The 14,784-nt window shown below is 48.1% G+C and overlaps 1 protein-coding gene across 1 annotated transcript in view; it reads right to left on the bottom strand.

Annotated features, from left to right (window-relative positions):
* Positions 1-14,219, bottom strand: part of Slc22a2 (solute carrier family 22 member 2) — a 31,890-nt gene extending 17,671 nt beyond the window's left edge. Inside the window, exons 1-5 of the mRNA XM_015498617.2 lie at positions 13,672-14,219; positions 12,264-12,367; positions 6,495-6,649; positions 4,404-4,572; positions 831-945 (exon numbers count right to left, since the gene is read on the bottom strand). Of these exons, the coding sequence (XP_015354103.1) occupies positions 831-945; positions 4,404-4,572; positions 6,495-6,649; positions 12,264-12,367; positions 13,672-14,082 (954 nt within the window). The 5' untranslated portion in view covers positions 14,083-14,219. The remainder of the gene's footprint in view (positions 1-830; positions 946-4,403; positions 4,573-6,494; positions 6,650-12,263; positions 12,368-13,671) is intronic.
* Positions 14,220-14,784: the final 565 nt, after the last annotated feature.

The following is a 14,784-nucleotide window of genomic DNA, read 5'->3' as shown; positions in this document are numbered from 1 at the left end:
AAGTTGTCTGCACCTGCAAGTCCTCACCCTAGACTTTGTGTAAGTCTGAGCTCCTTCCAGGTGGCCTATCTAGATCCTCATCCAGAGGGATTCACTCTTGTGTCAACATCATTTCCTAATGCACTTCACTTTCTCTCCTCTAGTCCCTGTCAGATGAAAAGGTTTGAGTCCAAAGTGATGAGATCCATTGATGGCCAAGGGCAACTCCCTAAAAAGGCGTGGCCCCGGTGGACTGTCCCAGCTCTGGGGACAACCTGTGGACAGCAAACACGGTGAACTGGCTACTAGTTGTGGAACCAATGGATTATTCTTGCACTTTAGAGTTGTTTTTTTCCCCCTCCAGGTACCAAAGAAAAGGTAAAGGGCCTTTCCTTGCCAGCCCTGAAACAGAACAAGTGGATTCCTTGGTAACTGGATTCTGTTTAAGAAGACAGGGGTTTGCTTCAAATGTTTGGAAACGATTTGTATCCAAGATATTTTTTGTGCTCAAAGGACTGCTTTATGGACCCAGGAATCTGCCTGGGGATGCTGGGTGTGAGCGTGAGCAGGATAGTGGCCAGCAACGCTGTGAGTTGCACAAGGCAGAAGCTCCTTGGTTGACTTTTGAATGATTTCTAATTCCTTGTGAATTTGCTTGGATCTGTCTCAAGTGTTCTCCCTGGATGCTCTCCTCTCATGCATGAAATATTCTATTGCATTTCCTGTAAGCAGGCCCAAGTGCATGCTGGTGGACCCCTCCAAGGCTCCTCATTTCCATTGCTAATGGGCCCAGTTTCTCAAACCCTCTCTTTTCACTGCCCCCTGATTGGACACTTAAGACCCCGACTTACCTGGATAGAGGCTGGCATTGATTTTCCATTTTTCTTTGCAATGTACTTAATGATCCTCATGGCTTTGGCGTTCTTGTTCTGGGAGATCAGCCACCTTGGAGACTCAGGTATGCACCTAGAGCACAATGTCAGTGGAGGGGAGACTTTAGCTGGCCGGCCCCCAACTGCATAGTGGGGTATCTGGGAGGATCTTACCAGCGGGTTTCAGCTGGATCTAGAAAGGAGATAAAAACCTGCAGCAGGTGTTTGATTCTTTCCTTCCTCAAGAGCTGACTTGTAATCAGCCTTCACCAGGAGCCTTCAGGCTGTCGCTTCAGGTGTCCCCAAGCTTTTTGTAAAAGTCTGAGAACTGTCAGAAGGGTCAGAGGGTGGAGAGGTGGAAGTATGCAAAGCTTCATGGGGAAAGCAAGTGTGAGTGTGTGTGTGAGAGAGTGTGTGTGCGTGAGTGTGTGTGAGTGTGAGTGTGTGTGTGTGTGTGAGTGTGTGAGTGTTTGTGATGTAGCTTATATAAATAATACATCATTCCAGATGTGTGTGTGAGTGTGTAAGTATGTGTGTGAGTGTGTGAGTGTGTGTGAGTGTGTGAGTGTGTGTGAGTGTGTGTTTGTGGGCGGGATGTGTCCTACATAAGTAATACATCATTCCAGAAGCTGATTCCCCCAGGGACAGGGGAAGTGTCTGAGGTCAGGGCTCTTCTCCCAGTGCACATGGCACAAAGGTAGCCCCGGCTTGGATGGCTGCTCAGTGCTCTGAGGGGCAGGCTCCACGGGACCTGGGATGGATGTTTCTGTGGCAGTGCCACTGGAGGAGGAGGAGCCAGGGCACCTCTTTTTGGCTGGAGGCTCAGGGTCAGGAGCAGGAGTGTGGCATATTCGGTCTCAGAACCCACAATTCACGCTATGACACTGCAGGGCTTTTTCTAGATGCCACCTGGTGCTCATGAGCAGCTCCAGATCTCACCCTTAAGGAAGCCCAGGGTCAGCTTGGCCAGCTGTTGCGTGAACTGGGGGACCAGGAGGTAGGGAATCCCAGAGTGTAGGAACCCCAACAGCCTTCCAGGTGGAAGTTCTGGTAGAGTCAACCCCGATAGTTAAAGACCTGCCAGATAGAGCAGAAATTAAAGCAATATTTTGGAAAATTAGGACCACTGAGAAAATATCATAGGAGAGGGAATCCTGGCTTAATCCAAATTCTCCTGAACATGAACTTTGGATCAGTAAAGTGGCTTGCTTGATGATGAAACAGGGCTATTCATGTTCAGACAAAGACTGGACAGTCATGCACAGGGGCCTTACCATGGGAATCTGATCTGGGACAGGAGACTGACCACGGGGCTCCAGAGTTACCTGACCTCAGAGCTGACTGCAGGTCGGGCCAGCCAAGTAATGCAACAGCCAGTCACCTGTTGACACCGGCAGCAGCAAGGAGCAAAGTCACAGAGCTGCAGGCATGGCTTCCCAAGTCGGGAGGAGGCCCCACTAGGCCTCGGCAGTGGCCAGGGCAGGGGAGGCGGGGGGGTGGGCGGAGACTGTGGCCAGAGTCCCTGTGAAGGGGCTGCCTTGCTCTTCCTTGGTCTGGCTCCTCTTTCTTTGCCTGGCTGCCAAAGCTTGGTGCTTTCTCGGGTTCTGGCCCAATCCCCTTCCTCTCACAACTCTCTTCATTTCCTGAGTGACCTCATCTGTGCCGTTAGCAACGAAAAGATACTTGAATTCTACTCAGACTCAGATGGTTACATTTCCCTGGCCCCTGGGCATCTGCATGTGACGTCCTTTACCACCTCAGATTTGGCAGGTCCAAAGCTCAACAACCCATTCCCTCCCACCTGTGCCTCCTTCCGGTCCTCACCCCTTTGAGTGACTCCCACCAACACGCAGGTGCCAGCCCACACTGGGGCGTCCACTGCACACCTCCTGTCTCTAGACTGCCACATGCAGTCTGCCCCAAGCTCCGCCTCGTCACCTTGTTAGAACTGGTTATAAGTCTTTTCCTCTCCCTACCTCCCCCCTGCCTCCACCCAGGCCCTCTCTTGCAGATTGTTGCCCTGGCCTCTAGACGACCCCCTGCTTCCATTCTTCCCCGTGAGACCTGTTTTCTCTGCATCCTGAACAATCTTTCCAAAATGCAGCCCCACCACGGAGTTTGTAGACTTGTAAATAAGTTCAGCTTAATGCTGTTGGTGCACATGGCAAGACGTGCCTCCAAGGAGGCCGAGGCTGGGCAAGAAGTGGGCCTTCCTGCTAACGCATTAGGTGTCCATTCTTGGGGCTGCCGAGGGGGTTTCTCAGCAATGGAGTGACATGAAGATGGATTTTTAAGTTGCTGTTTGATAAAGGATCAGAGGACAGTAAAGCCGATATCAAGAAGAACAGCTGGGAAAGGTATCCAGTCAAGAAATGAGACTTCCTAGTGGAATAGGAAAAGAAAGGTGGATTCAGAGCTACAACCAGGGTAGAAATGAACCCAGGGAGACCAGGGACAGAGGGAGATAGGATCATTCTCAGAGTATGATGGACTATAGGTCCCCGGGAATTGATATGTTGAGGTCTTGGCCCCCAATGTGTAACCTGAGGTGGGCCTTTGGGAAGTAACTGGGATCAGATGAGGCTTTGAGGGTGGGCCCCTTATGATGGGGTTTGTGTCCTTGTGACAAGAGAGAGAACAGAGCTCAGTGGTTCACTGTCCATCGTGGGTGGACACAAGGCGGAAGCAGCTGTCGGCAGCCAGCCTGAGTGAGCCCAAGGCGCCCAGCACCGGGATCCTGGACTTCCAGCCCACCAACTGTGAGAAATGAGTGTGCTTTTGAAATCCTCCATCTGCAGTGTTTTGCTGTGGCCTCTTGAGCTGATTGGGACATAGGTTTTACTGGCTCTTGGATGAGAAACAGGCTCCCTGGGAAGGTTGAGATGCACATTTCTTAGGCAACTATGGGAGACATCAGGATGCATCCAGGAGGAACCAAGAAGGTGGGTTGTGCCCAGGAGGGAGAGTGGGTCTGATAATCAGCATTTTCCCTGCCTTACTTTAGGTCACTTCACATTAGGGGTTTCTAATAACTTCTGTCATTTTCCATTGTTTCCCATTGGCAAGGGTGACACACACATCTTACTTGCCTTGGTAACTGATTGATTGGATGGTCTGTCCGGAGTTCCTTGTTGGCCTTATTTGGGATAAAACTGCTGTGATGGGTTGGGGATGTCTGTCTTGGGCATGGGTATGAGGAGGTATTGTGACTAGTGCCAGCTCTGCTTTCTCCATCCTAAGATTTCCAATGAGCAGGAACAGAATATCAACAGTAATATGGTTGATTCCTTCACAGGGTCTGCAGTCCAAATTGTACCACAGCTGTGAAAGCCAAGTTAAATGCCAAATAAATAAAGGAAATGTAAGATCTAGGTCACAAAACTGTTATATCGATTTCCAGTGGAAGAATGTCTGATTTTTATCTCTGAAATGTGGACCTGGGCTTCCTGTGTGATAGGCCTAGAGGGTGAAAGAAACCTTGGAATTCCGAAGCCAGGTTAATAAAATAAATTATTTCAACCCATCTCCTTTTTTTGTTCCAAACAGACTTACCAGTAATAGAGCAGGAAGCAGAAGTTGGGCAGAGTAACCGCGAACTGCAGCCACCTCCAGTGAGGAAGGGCGTACGCCACCCCCGCTAGCATCAGGAGCCCCACGGTAAAGGACACTTGGTAAAAAATCCCCACTGTTCTCCGATAGCTGAGCCCGACAAATTCTGTAACTGCAGAGAGAACCCAATGGTCAACGAGATACAGTGCATCAGGGCTGTCAGTACAGTGGGATGTGCAACTCAAAAGAAAGGAAAACGCCATCCCCCCATTCTAGAATTTTCCATGCAGCCCTCTTTTACATGATTCCTGTGGTTTATTTCCTTATGATTGCTATTGTATTAATTAATAGAAAATTTGTAACTCAACATCTTTAGATAAAATTAAAGGCCTACCAATATGAGCAAAAATGCTTGATTTATAGAATGATTTCAAGGACAAATGCAATTGTATTTCAGACAAATGCAAAATTTTGATCTAGAATAAGAATGATCTGAATAAGTGGATCAGATGTTGACTTTGGGCTGTAGATGATTTTTGGTACATGAACAACTGGTTTTCTCCAGGGTTAAGCACTTTCTTGGCAGCCCTGCTTCTTAGCATAAGTGACTTGGAAGCCCAGCAGTGGGCTGGAGTCAGCCAGTGCTAAGATGCAAGAAATTATTTTTCAATTTTCAGGAAATTTGCAAACTGGTCATTTAGTCTTGTTATCTTGAAATCAGCCCCATGGAAGGTTTACACTTTGGAACTTGGAAAGCGCCACACACCAGGGCTTCTTGTTCTCCGAGAGCAAACTCACCAGCACCTGGCACCTGCATGTGGTGGCACAGTGGCCTTATCGTCCCAGGACTACATCAGGCAGACCAGTGAGGTCCTGTGCTTGGGGTCAGGGAGGGCTGGTTTATATGGTCTGAGTCAAACTCAAGTTCTGGATGTCCCACAAGCCACATTTTTTGCTTTACATGTTTGACAAATATGTCAAAGATTTCAACCATTTATAAACCAAACAGAAATGCCCCTAAATATTCCTACAAGTTATGGCAAATTATCCAAACTATTTTATAAAAGTTCAACAAAGTGATGCTTGAGGGTGTCAATAAGGTGGTTGGGGGGAATAGATGAGTTTGGGGGAAGATGGGCAGGGAGAGGTGGAGTAACAAAGTGTACATCAAGGACATTGAGAGGGACTGGAGAAGAAATCAATGGGAGGAGGTTAAGAGTAACTTTTGCTGAAACTTACATTTGCACAAATTCTACATATTGTGTGTTCTAGAAACCAAGTCACTGGTTGAATAACTGCATACATTAACTGACCAAACATTCATTAGATGCCTGCCTCGTCAGAATAGCATTAAAAACCATCTCTTACTCTTATTCCCCAAATTGTCTTTACTCGATAAAGCTGTGCAAGCAGAGATATTCTAGTTCTCTTGAGTATAATGAGAGCTTTATTATTATTATTTTAACTTTGAATAGATGCTATTTAAATGTGGCCAAAGGAAAAGTAACCATGAGGCTAATTTCAAAGATCTAATTGTGGTGGTGATTTTTTTTTTTACTATTGCTATAAAGATGTCCCGTTATTAGAATTTGAATATACCCTAAAGCCCCATGAACCTTAACCTGAACTCTGGCTCCTAATGAATGGGATGTAAATTATATTGCTGAATCTACAAATGGCTTCTTGAGTAACTTAGGTCCACTCTGGTACTTGTATTCTCAGTTTTCTTGTATATGAATTGAGGATAATTCTGGCTAACTTAAATGGAAGTTTGTAAAGTAATAAGGTGCTTTGTACATCAAAAGCATCCATCATCTTTGCCTGGCAGGCTAGGTTTTCTCTCTGCACAACACTCCAGGGCACAGAAATAAAAAATTCCAAGAGTCACCCAGGAATCTGGGTGGCATGACATTGACTCTTGCTTCGACCTTGTTTTCTTTTCACAGTGGGGATGCAGAGTTCACTGAAGGAGTCAAAACATTCTTTTAATACAGAATGAAAGTCTCTCAACATGGTCTTGAAGCTGGGTCCAGGTCCCACCTGGCCCCCCCACTACACTTTGGAACAGAGGCCCTGTGTGCCACAGATTCTTACTCAGGATGTAGCCTATTAACCAGCCTGCTTTGCTGACCAGTCCTTGGATCAGGCGAAACAGCAACATCCACGTGTAGGTTGGGGCGATGGCCATGAGGACCCCAGAGAGAGCGTTGATGAGGATAGTGGCGAGGAGGCAGAATTTACGGCCAAATCTGCAGGGAGGAAAACAGAGGGAATTGGATTGAATCTGATTCACGGAAGTTGTAGAAGACTCATGAAAGTCATGGAAATCTAACCAGAATCAGAGGCTAAGTCTAAAGGACAGAGTCATGAAGAGGATCCCTGATTTCAGCTCTGGTCGGGACGTTTTGCCAGCGAAACTTTGTATAAATTTTAAGCACAATGAGCCCCGTTCACCCCAGGGCTCTTCATAGTGACACTGTAGTGGGGATGCCGGGACAGTGTTCCTTCTTCAGGCCACCCAGTGCAGAATGCCTACAGGGCCAGCCAGGCTGATCATCATCCTGTGAGCCGGGCCTTTACCCTAACAGTCTCTACCAGCTGCCCACCCAAGAACGTTTTTGCTTTGGAAAAAAACAAACTCCAATATGCAGGACACACCCTCACCCATGTTCAGCTGTGCCTTTGGGTTTTGTGGTCTTTGCATGTCTCCATGGAAACTGTCCTTGGTCCCCCCAGGTTCCCGAGGGCTTCCTGGTGGAGTGGCTTCACTTTATTTGAGGGACTCAGGTTTCACCAGCTTCGGGACTTGGAGAGGCAAACCTGGCGAGTGGGTTTAATCACAGCCTCACCTCTCACTACGCTGTTGGGCAAATTATCTGACCTGGCTCGATTTCTCCGTCTGACAGCTGAAGAGGGTGAAGGGAGACATGGTAGATGGTGAGAGGCACTTCGCCTGCCCTGCCTTTCCCCCTGCTGTTTGCAAAGATGGCAGCCTGGTGTAAATGTGGTTCATCCCCCAAGATGAACCACAAAAAGATAAATCCCCCAAGGATTCAGGTCTTCTGAGTGGCCACGAGGAGGGTCAGTGAACCGCTAAGCAGTGGAGCCTGAGGTCACTGGAGGCACTGCCCATGGAGGAATTAAGGTGGTCTTCAGGGAAGCCTGAGTTAGTCTCCTGAGAGTATCATTGTGTAAGAGTGACCTCTGCTTCCTGAACCACCCTCCTGGCTCTCTGTCTTGTGAAGTGATTGCTCCCTCTGACGCACATTCCTGCCCTCACGATGCCCTGCACCCTGACGTCCTCACCAGAGCTCACTGTTGCTGGTGCTGTCTCCGTGAACTGCCAGAATTGTAAGCTAACTGGATCTCCTTTCTTTATAACGTTCCTCAGCCTCAGGTGTTACACTATATAACAAATAATGGGCTGACATAGATGGTCTGAGAGTTGACTTGGGGCCCAGTGACACTCTCATCATGTCTTCTTGGTTGTGTTCTAAAAGACACTCTAATGCAATGTTGGTGGGTTTTAAAATTTTTTCCTAGAAGACAATGTTATCTTTAATCCACTTCAATCTGCCTGGGTGTTTTTTGTCATTAGGATTGCATGTGCTAATGGTGGCAGAGTTTCCTTTCTGTAATTGCTGCTCTATTAATGGGCAACTATGCTCCAGTGACTGTTTCAAATAATAATCCACAACATCTTGAATAACTATTTGAGAATGTTAATGCTTTAACTCTGAAGTTTAATGTTCAAGCAGTCTCACTGGTAATCACTGTAAACTCCTGAACTTCTTAAACTCCTTTTCGGGCTCTCCACCAGTGGCTTTCCACTGTCAATCTATAACCCCTTGGCCTTTAATTCAAAGCCTTCCAAAGTCACGGCTCAGTTAATCCTCCGCCTTTCTTCTCACATTCTCCTACCTCACAGCCTTCCCTTCACCCTCAAGTTTATCATCTGCAGACACCTGCTCGGGTGGCATTCCTTAGCTCCTTCAGGTGCAGAATTAAACACCACAGCAAGGCTTCTGTGAATGCACAAATACCTTAAGAGGAGAGGGAATATTCGCCACTAAGACTCAAAGCAAGAAAGCCAAATCCACGATACAGAGAGACTTACTGGGGGATATATTCCACTAAATGCTATTTTAAAAGATAAATCATGGCCAAAAGAAATGTTGGAGACCTGGGATAGTGGTTTGAGACTCACCCACAGATGGCGTCACTTAAATGATTTTATGAAAAACCAAAAGATAAAACCAGAGAGAAGGTTAGACACAACACTGCCAGCTCTGTGAGCACAACACTGCCAGCTCTTTTGTTTATGAAAAACAAAAAGATAAAACCAGAGAGAAGGTTAGACACAATACTGCCAGCTCTATATTTCAGAATATCAGAAAATATTCTGCTTATGTTTCATGCTGTGCTCACAGGTCAGGGCTGAATCAGAGATGAATAGGGCGATGTGGGGCAGTGAGCACAAGTGTATTCCCCACTGATTTGAGAGTTACATATAGCTTTATTTTATGGGTAACTATATATGTGTGGCCTGTACTAGACACAACACCGCCAGCTCTGTGAGTGTCTTAGCTGCCTACCACTCAGGACTGGGTTCAGGCATATCAGCATGGGGGGACAGCGGGGACCAGCATCCCGTGGGAGCTGGTTAAAGGTGCAGCCTCTCAGGCTACCCGATCTGAACTCGAATTCTAACAAGATCCTGCTGTGATCCTAAGTGAAACGTACAAATGAGGATTTCCAATAAAACTTGCACACAGTAGTTAGTTTAGAACATGCTTCGGGAGATCATGGATGTTGGGCACGTTTGACAGGGACCTACTGGGACTTGACTTCTGCTTTGATCTGGACAATCAGACAGCAGGGTGCTGATTCCCAAGAACTGATTAGCAAAGTCAGAAAATTTGCAGCTAGTTGTGAAACACAGCCATTATCAAAAATTAGATGAGATAAACTAACAACTAAATAAGTTAACTTAAAAACAAGTGTTTTTTTTTTTTTTTTTTTTTAAAAAAAAAGCCAGGCACGGTGGCACACGCCTGTACTCCCAGGCACTCAGGAGGCTGAGGCAGAAAGATCGCAAGTTCAAACCCAGCCTTAGCAATTTAGCAAGGCCCTAAGCAACTCAGCAAGATCCTGTCCTAATAAAATATTAAAAAGGGGGCTAGGGATGGAGGACTCAGTGGTTAAGCACCCCTGGGCTCAATCTCTGGTACCAAAAAAAAAAAAGTAGTACACATGCAAAACATTGCTTCCTAATTATTTTGCTGCATGTGACCATCTATGCTCACCAGGATACTGTGCCTATGTGGTGGAAATGCTACAGAACAGTGCACATTTATGGCCACCTGTGTCCAGTGACCTCACTTTGGTAGCCTGAAAAGGCCCGAATTCCCCCTCAGAGAGTCACCTGTTAAACATCGTCAAGCCTGGCTCTAAGCATGGTTCTCCTTATTGTCAGTGAGTAAAAAACCTGGAATTGAGGTGGGACTCCTTTTTCATGAGTCAGGAGTTCCTCAAATCCTGCCTTAGGAGGTCATGGGTGAAGAAACAAGTTATTCAGCTTAGAAAAGGTTCATTTTCAAATTCTCTGACATATGCCTGCTTTCTTTTGTAAAGCTGAGCCCTGAAAAGCCAACTTGCTGTGAGATTCGATAGTCCTTTCTTCCCTTCCCCCCTCCTCCCTCCTCCTTTTCCCCCAAAATTCTTATTTACATCCTTTTCATAAATGTCTTTCTGTTTTTTTTCTAAAAGACACCCTAGTCAGTTATTAAGGCATATTAATGTTTTATGTGTGTGGAAGACAATACATTTTATTTAATGTCAATTTGATCTGTAGATAAACTAGGTCTCTATGAGATTCTTGGCCCATTGAACTTATGGGTATTAAGTAAGCAAAAGATAAATGGCTTGGTTTTTTACAAAGCCTATCGGGGTTGTCTTACTGCTTTGGGTCCCCCTTTGCTCTCGCACCCATGACACAGAAGAGGCAAGTGCCATCAAAACTCAATAAAGCTTAGGAAGAAGAATAGAGGCGTGTATACAGCCTTTCAGGGAAAATTAGTGAGTTACCAGCTTTCCAGAGATTTCCACCCCAGGAGCAGAGCGATGAGGTCATGTAAGGAGGAGGGTGATTGACAGAATTGTGACTCAAGAATGCCCCGTGGGCAGGGAGCGGGAATCTCCTCCCAGTTCTCGAGTGGGATGAGAATAATTAACTCCTGTCTTCAGCCCACCTGGTGAGGATGTCTCCTGTGTGTTCACATCCTTCCCAATACGTGGGCTGTCAGTGTCTCCACCTGGCCATGCAGGAGGGAGAGGGGAGAGCACTGAGCAATGTGGCCAGCTTCCCAGGGCAGCAAGACTGGACCCTGGGCCTCTCTCATCAATGTGTCCATCTTGACTTAATGAGCATCTCCAAACAGCTGGTCCCCGTTCTGTGCCAACAGAAATAAAAACAAACACCCCTCCTCCTCCCCCCAGGCCTCCCCCAGCAAGCCAGGAAGACTCCCGGCGGTTATGAACCTGCTGTGACGGCTGCAGCTGCCCGCTGGCTCTCTCCTCCTCTGCATCCTCCTCTCTCCTGCTGCCAGGTCGCCCCGGGCCCTTGTAAAGTCATTAAGCTGTCCCCATGCATCTTTAGCAGGCTTACAAGTTCTAATCCAGCCTGACAATAGCACGTCATCAGAGAAGACATTCTGCTTATGTTTCATGTGGTGCTCACAGGTCGGGGCTGGATCAGAGGCAATGGATAGGGCAATGTGGGGCAGTGAGCACAAGTGTACTCCCCACTGATTTGAGAGTTACATATAGCTTTATTTTATGTGTAACTATATATGTGTGGCCTGTACTTATTCACTATGCAGTTGTGTATAATTACACGTCACCGTCTTAGTAGGTGATCCTGTTCAAAACCTTGAGTTCAGGGCACAGCACATGGAAAACACTCAGTGCACAGTCAGGATCATGGCTATTACACCTTTGACCCTGGAGCCAAGTTGTCTAAGTGTTCATCGGGGACAAAGCAAACGATCCCATTCTTTTCCCTTTTGAGGACCCCTAAATACATCACTTCGGACATCAAGAGAGCAAAGGTGCACAATGTGAGAGCCTGCAGTGAGCGTGGGATCCCGAAGCGAGGGGTGAATAAGAGACACAGAGACAGCTTGGCCGGTGTGAATACTGAACACGGGAACACAGAAGCCCAGAGTCCTCTGAGGACGTTTGGTGTGAGAGGCCCTTCCTCATCTCTCTCCAGCGACTGTGACATGGTGGAATTTCTGCACCTCTCCCAATGTAGACAGACCCCACATCCCTTTCATAACATTAGCAATGTTTTAGGTCCCATGCTTTGAGCCCCATCTGGCCCAGGGACCCAGTTCAGGAATCCCATGATCCGAGAGGCAGTGGGGATATTCCAGACTGGCCTGACGCGGTGGCGCTTGGTGAAGGAGACAGAGCAGGATGGGTCAGAGCTCACGGCCTGAAGGCTCATGAAGGTGGGGGGCGATGAGGCCAAAGAATGAGCTGGCAGCTACAAAAGGGATGAAATCATTTGTTGCTCTCTCTTGTAGAGAGAATAACTGAATTGTTGGACACCTGGCAGGAAATAGTGCTGCCTGGTGAGGAAGCATCCCTCTCTGACCCCAGAGAATCTGAGAATGAAGACGTGAGTCGTTACTGTCAACAGCACAGCAAAAGAAACTTAAGATTATACCAACAACCCACACCAGGCAGGAGGTAGCGAGTTGTTTGGTGTTTGGGGAGAGGAAGGATTCCAGCAACCCCAGGGAGCCCAGGGTTATCTGGACCCATGGGACCTGAGTGGCCCACAGGTGCTTCACCTACCTGTCTGCCAGGTAGCCGATACCCACGGAACCGACAAAAAACCCTACGTTCACTGCCGACTGGAACAAGTCCAGCATCCAGGAGTTGGCACACACGAGGTTAAACTGTCCAGAGGTGCGACGTGTTCCAAGCCGGGGTGGGGGTGGGAAGGAAAACAAATCCCGGTTAGATCCTGAGAGAACAGCTCAGCCATGGAGCTTGCTAACCCTTCCTTGAACTGAGCTGGTGCGGCCAAGTGACAAAACCAAACTAGGTCTTGACCATGTTAACTTTTTCTTACCCCACCAAAGACTGGCCCGGAATCCACGTAGCCTCCCATCTGATGGATGTCATTTGGCTCATCTGGATCGTGCACCACATCAGCTGAAGTGGCTAACTGCTCCACTTACAGACAAGTCCATTTGCCTTTAAATTTTAACACACAGGCAATAGGTGTGTGGGCAGGATACTCAAGAACCAGCAGGAGACTGTGCAGTGGGCATCTCTTAACTGCCCTTTTAGTAGTAGGGGGATTCAATGGGTCCTGTTAGTGGCTGTCGCATTTGCTTTTATTTGGAGGAGGAGGCAGGGTTGGGGTGAACAGGCGCTGGCCTGGACGTCCTGAGACTCATCTAGACTAACTCTCTGCCACTCGCCCTGGGGCTGGGTGCAGAACTTTGCTCTGGGCCTCAGTTTCCTCCTCTCTGCAGGAGGGGAGTCAGCCACACTGTGGAGCCTCCTAGAGATGCACGGTGTCCAGCCCTGAGCCTCTGCCCTACCTGGTACTTCTCCAGATCTTTCTAACCAGTCTTCTCTCCCTAAATACCGGTCCACCTGGGAGCTCTCCACAGTACACGCACAGTCTTCTCCAGCTAAGCTAGACAACTGGCTCTGTCTGTACTTTCAGGATAATTTCACTTTCCCATTCTGCTGTGCCTCCACGTTTTCTCTTGCTGGAACCAGGCTGCACAATTAGATTTTGCTGTGATCACTTGGATACTTTGAGCAAATTAGAAAAAAAAAAAAAAAAAAAAAGCCACCAAGAGAAAAGCTCATCTCCTCACACACTAAATCATGGTTCAGTTGGGCACCACCTGCTTCCAGATGTTATTCGCGGGTGACAGAGCAGAGGGAGCCGTGGGGCTTCTAAAAACCAGGAATATTGGAAATACTCCCTGGCAACCTGTCCAGGAGTCCTGCTGAGACTTGCGAAAACTAAAATCATTATCATCAGAATGTGAGGAAGTTCTAACTAATCCACGCGTACTCCAAACAAATTAGGAGCTGCATGCTTTCACTCGGAAACTAGGATTGTGCAGACATGGAGCCAAAGACCCTGTCTGCGCACAGTTATGAAATCCAGGCCTTTCCTGGTTCCTTCCTTCAGGAAAGCTCAGTGATTTGCATTTTGTTCTGAGTCCTCACTTACCTCAGTGACGATGGAGGAGCCGTGAGTGTCATACACCCAGCCATGTTGACAGGGGACAAGTGGCAGGTGGCTCCTGTTGGCAGCCAGGCTGGCCAGAGGGTCCACACAGCCGAGAGTGCTCTGGTTCCAGTCCACCTCATACTGCATGCACTGGCGGAGGAAGACCTCATCCGCAGCCCCCAGGCCGGGCATTGTATAGTTTAGCTCCTCTGCTGGGCTCCAGCCGCATCGCTGGCTCAGCTCAGACACCCCGGGGCTCCGGCAGTGGTGGCTGGGGACAAAGCCCAGGAAGACGATGCCCACGTAGATGGGGGTGAAGGTAGCAGAGAGCAGAGCTAAGAGGAAAAACGTTTGTTTCTGGAAAAGATGAAATTCCCCTATGTGATCTAGGATGTCATCCATGGTTGGCATGGCTCCTGGAGGCAGGCGGTCCCGAGGCCTCCCCTGCGCCACCCCAAGTGTTGCAGAGAACGGCCGCGGCCAGCTCAGCACAGCTCCTGACCAAAAGTCAAAGGGTGCGAGTTAGTTTACTTTAGAAAGGGATGAGCCTTCCGTCAGACTTTTCCTTGGTCGGCCAACTTCACCCTGAGCACCTCTCCAGCGGGGGAAGAAGGTCCTGCGGCTGCCCGGAAATGCCCGCAGCAGGCCCCGGGGCCAAGGTTGTGTTTATTGTAACATCATTCTCTATGAGTTTGCCTCACATCAGCACCAAAACAATCCTTCCTCTGTACCCCACAGGGAGAAATCTGAGTCCCTCTGCAGATTGCAGCCTGTCGATCTTCCCGCAGCTCACTAAGTGTCCAGGAAATTAACATATCCCCATTTCACCCGCAAAGCTGAACTTCCTCCAAACGGCGGTAGAGGTGGGGTGCAGCAGGGTCTCCAGCCAGCACCCACTTAGGTCCTGCCCAAAGCCCCCTTTACTGCGGGGCTCCTACAGGGGCGCTCAGGAGCATGCTGTGGCCGCTGGCTTTGATTTTCCCCAGATCTTGAAATTCTGCTTTTATAATTGTGATTACTCCAGTCTGGCATTTTTGTCTTCCACCTGTTTGTGAGCAAAGTTTAACATGTTCTCGTCACGCACTGGTCAAGTACCAATGCAGGAGACAGAGT

This window comes from Marmota marmota, unplaced genomic scaffold (genome assembly GCF_001458135.2).
Source record: "Marmota marmota marmota unplaced genomic scaffold, marMar, whole genome shotgun sequence".
NCBI classification, from domain to species: Eukaryota; Metazoa; Chordata; class Mammalia; order Rodentia; family Sciuridae; genus Marmota; species Marmota marmota.
The sequence above is the reverse complement of the archived record's forward strand: the minus strand, read 5'-3'. Positions and strand labels throughout refer to the sequence as shown.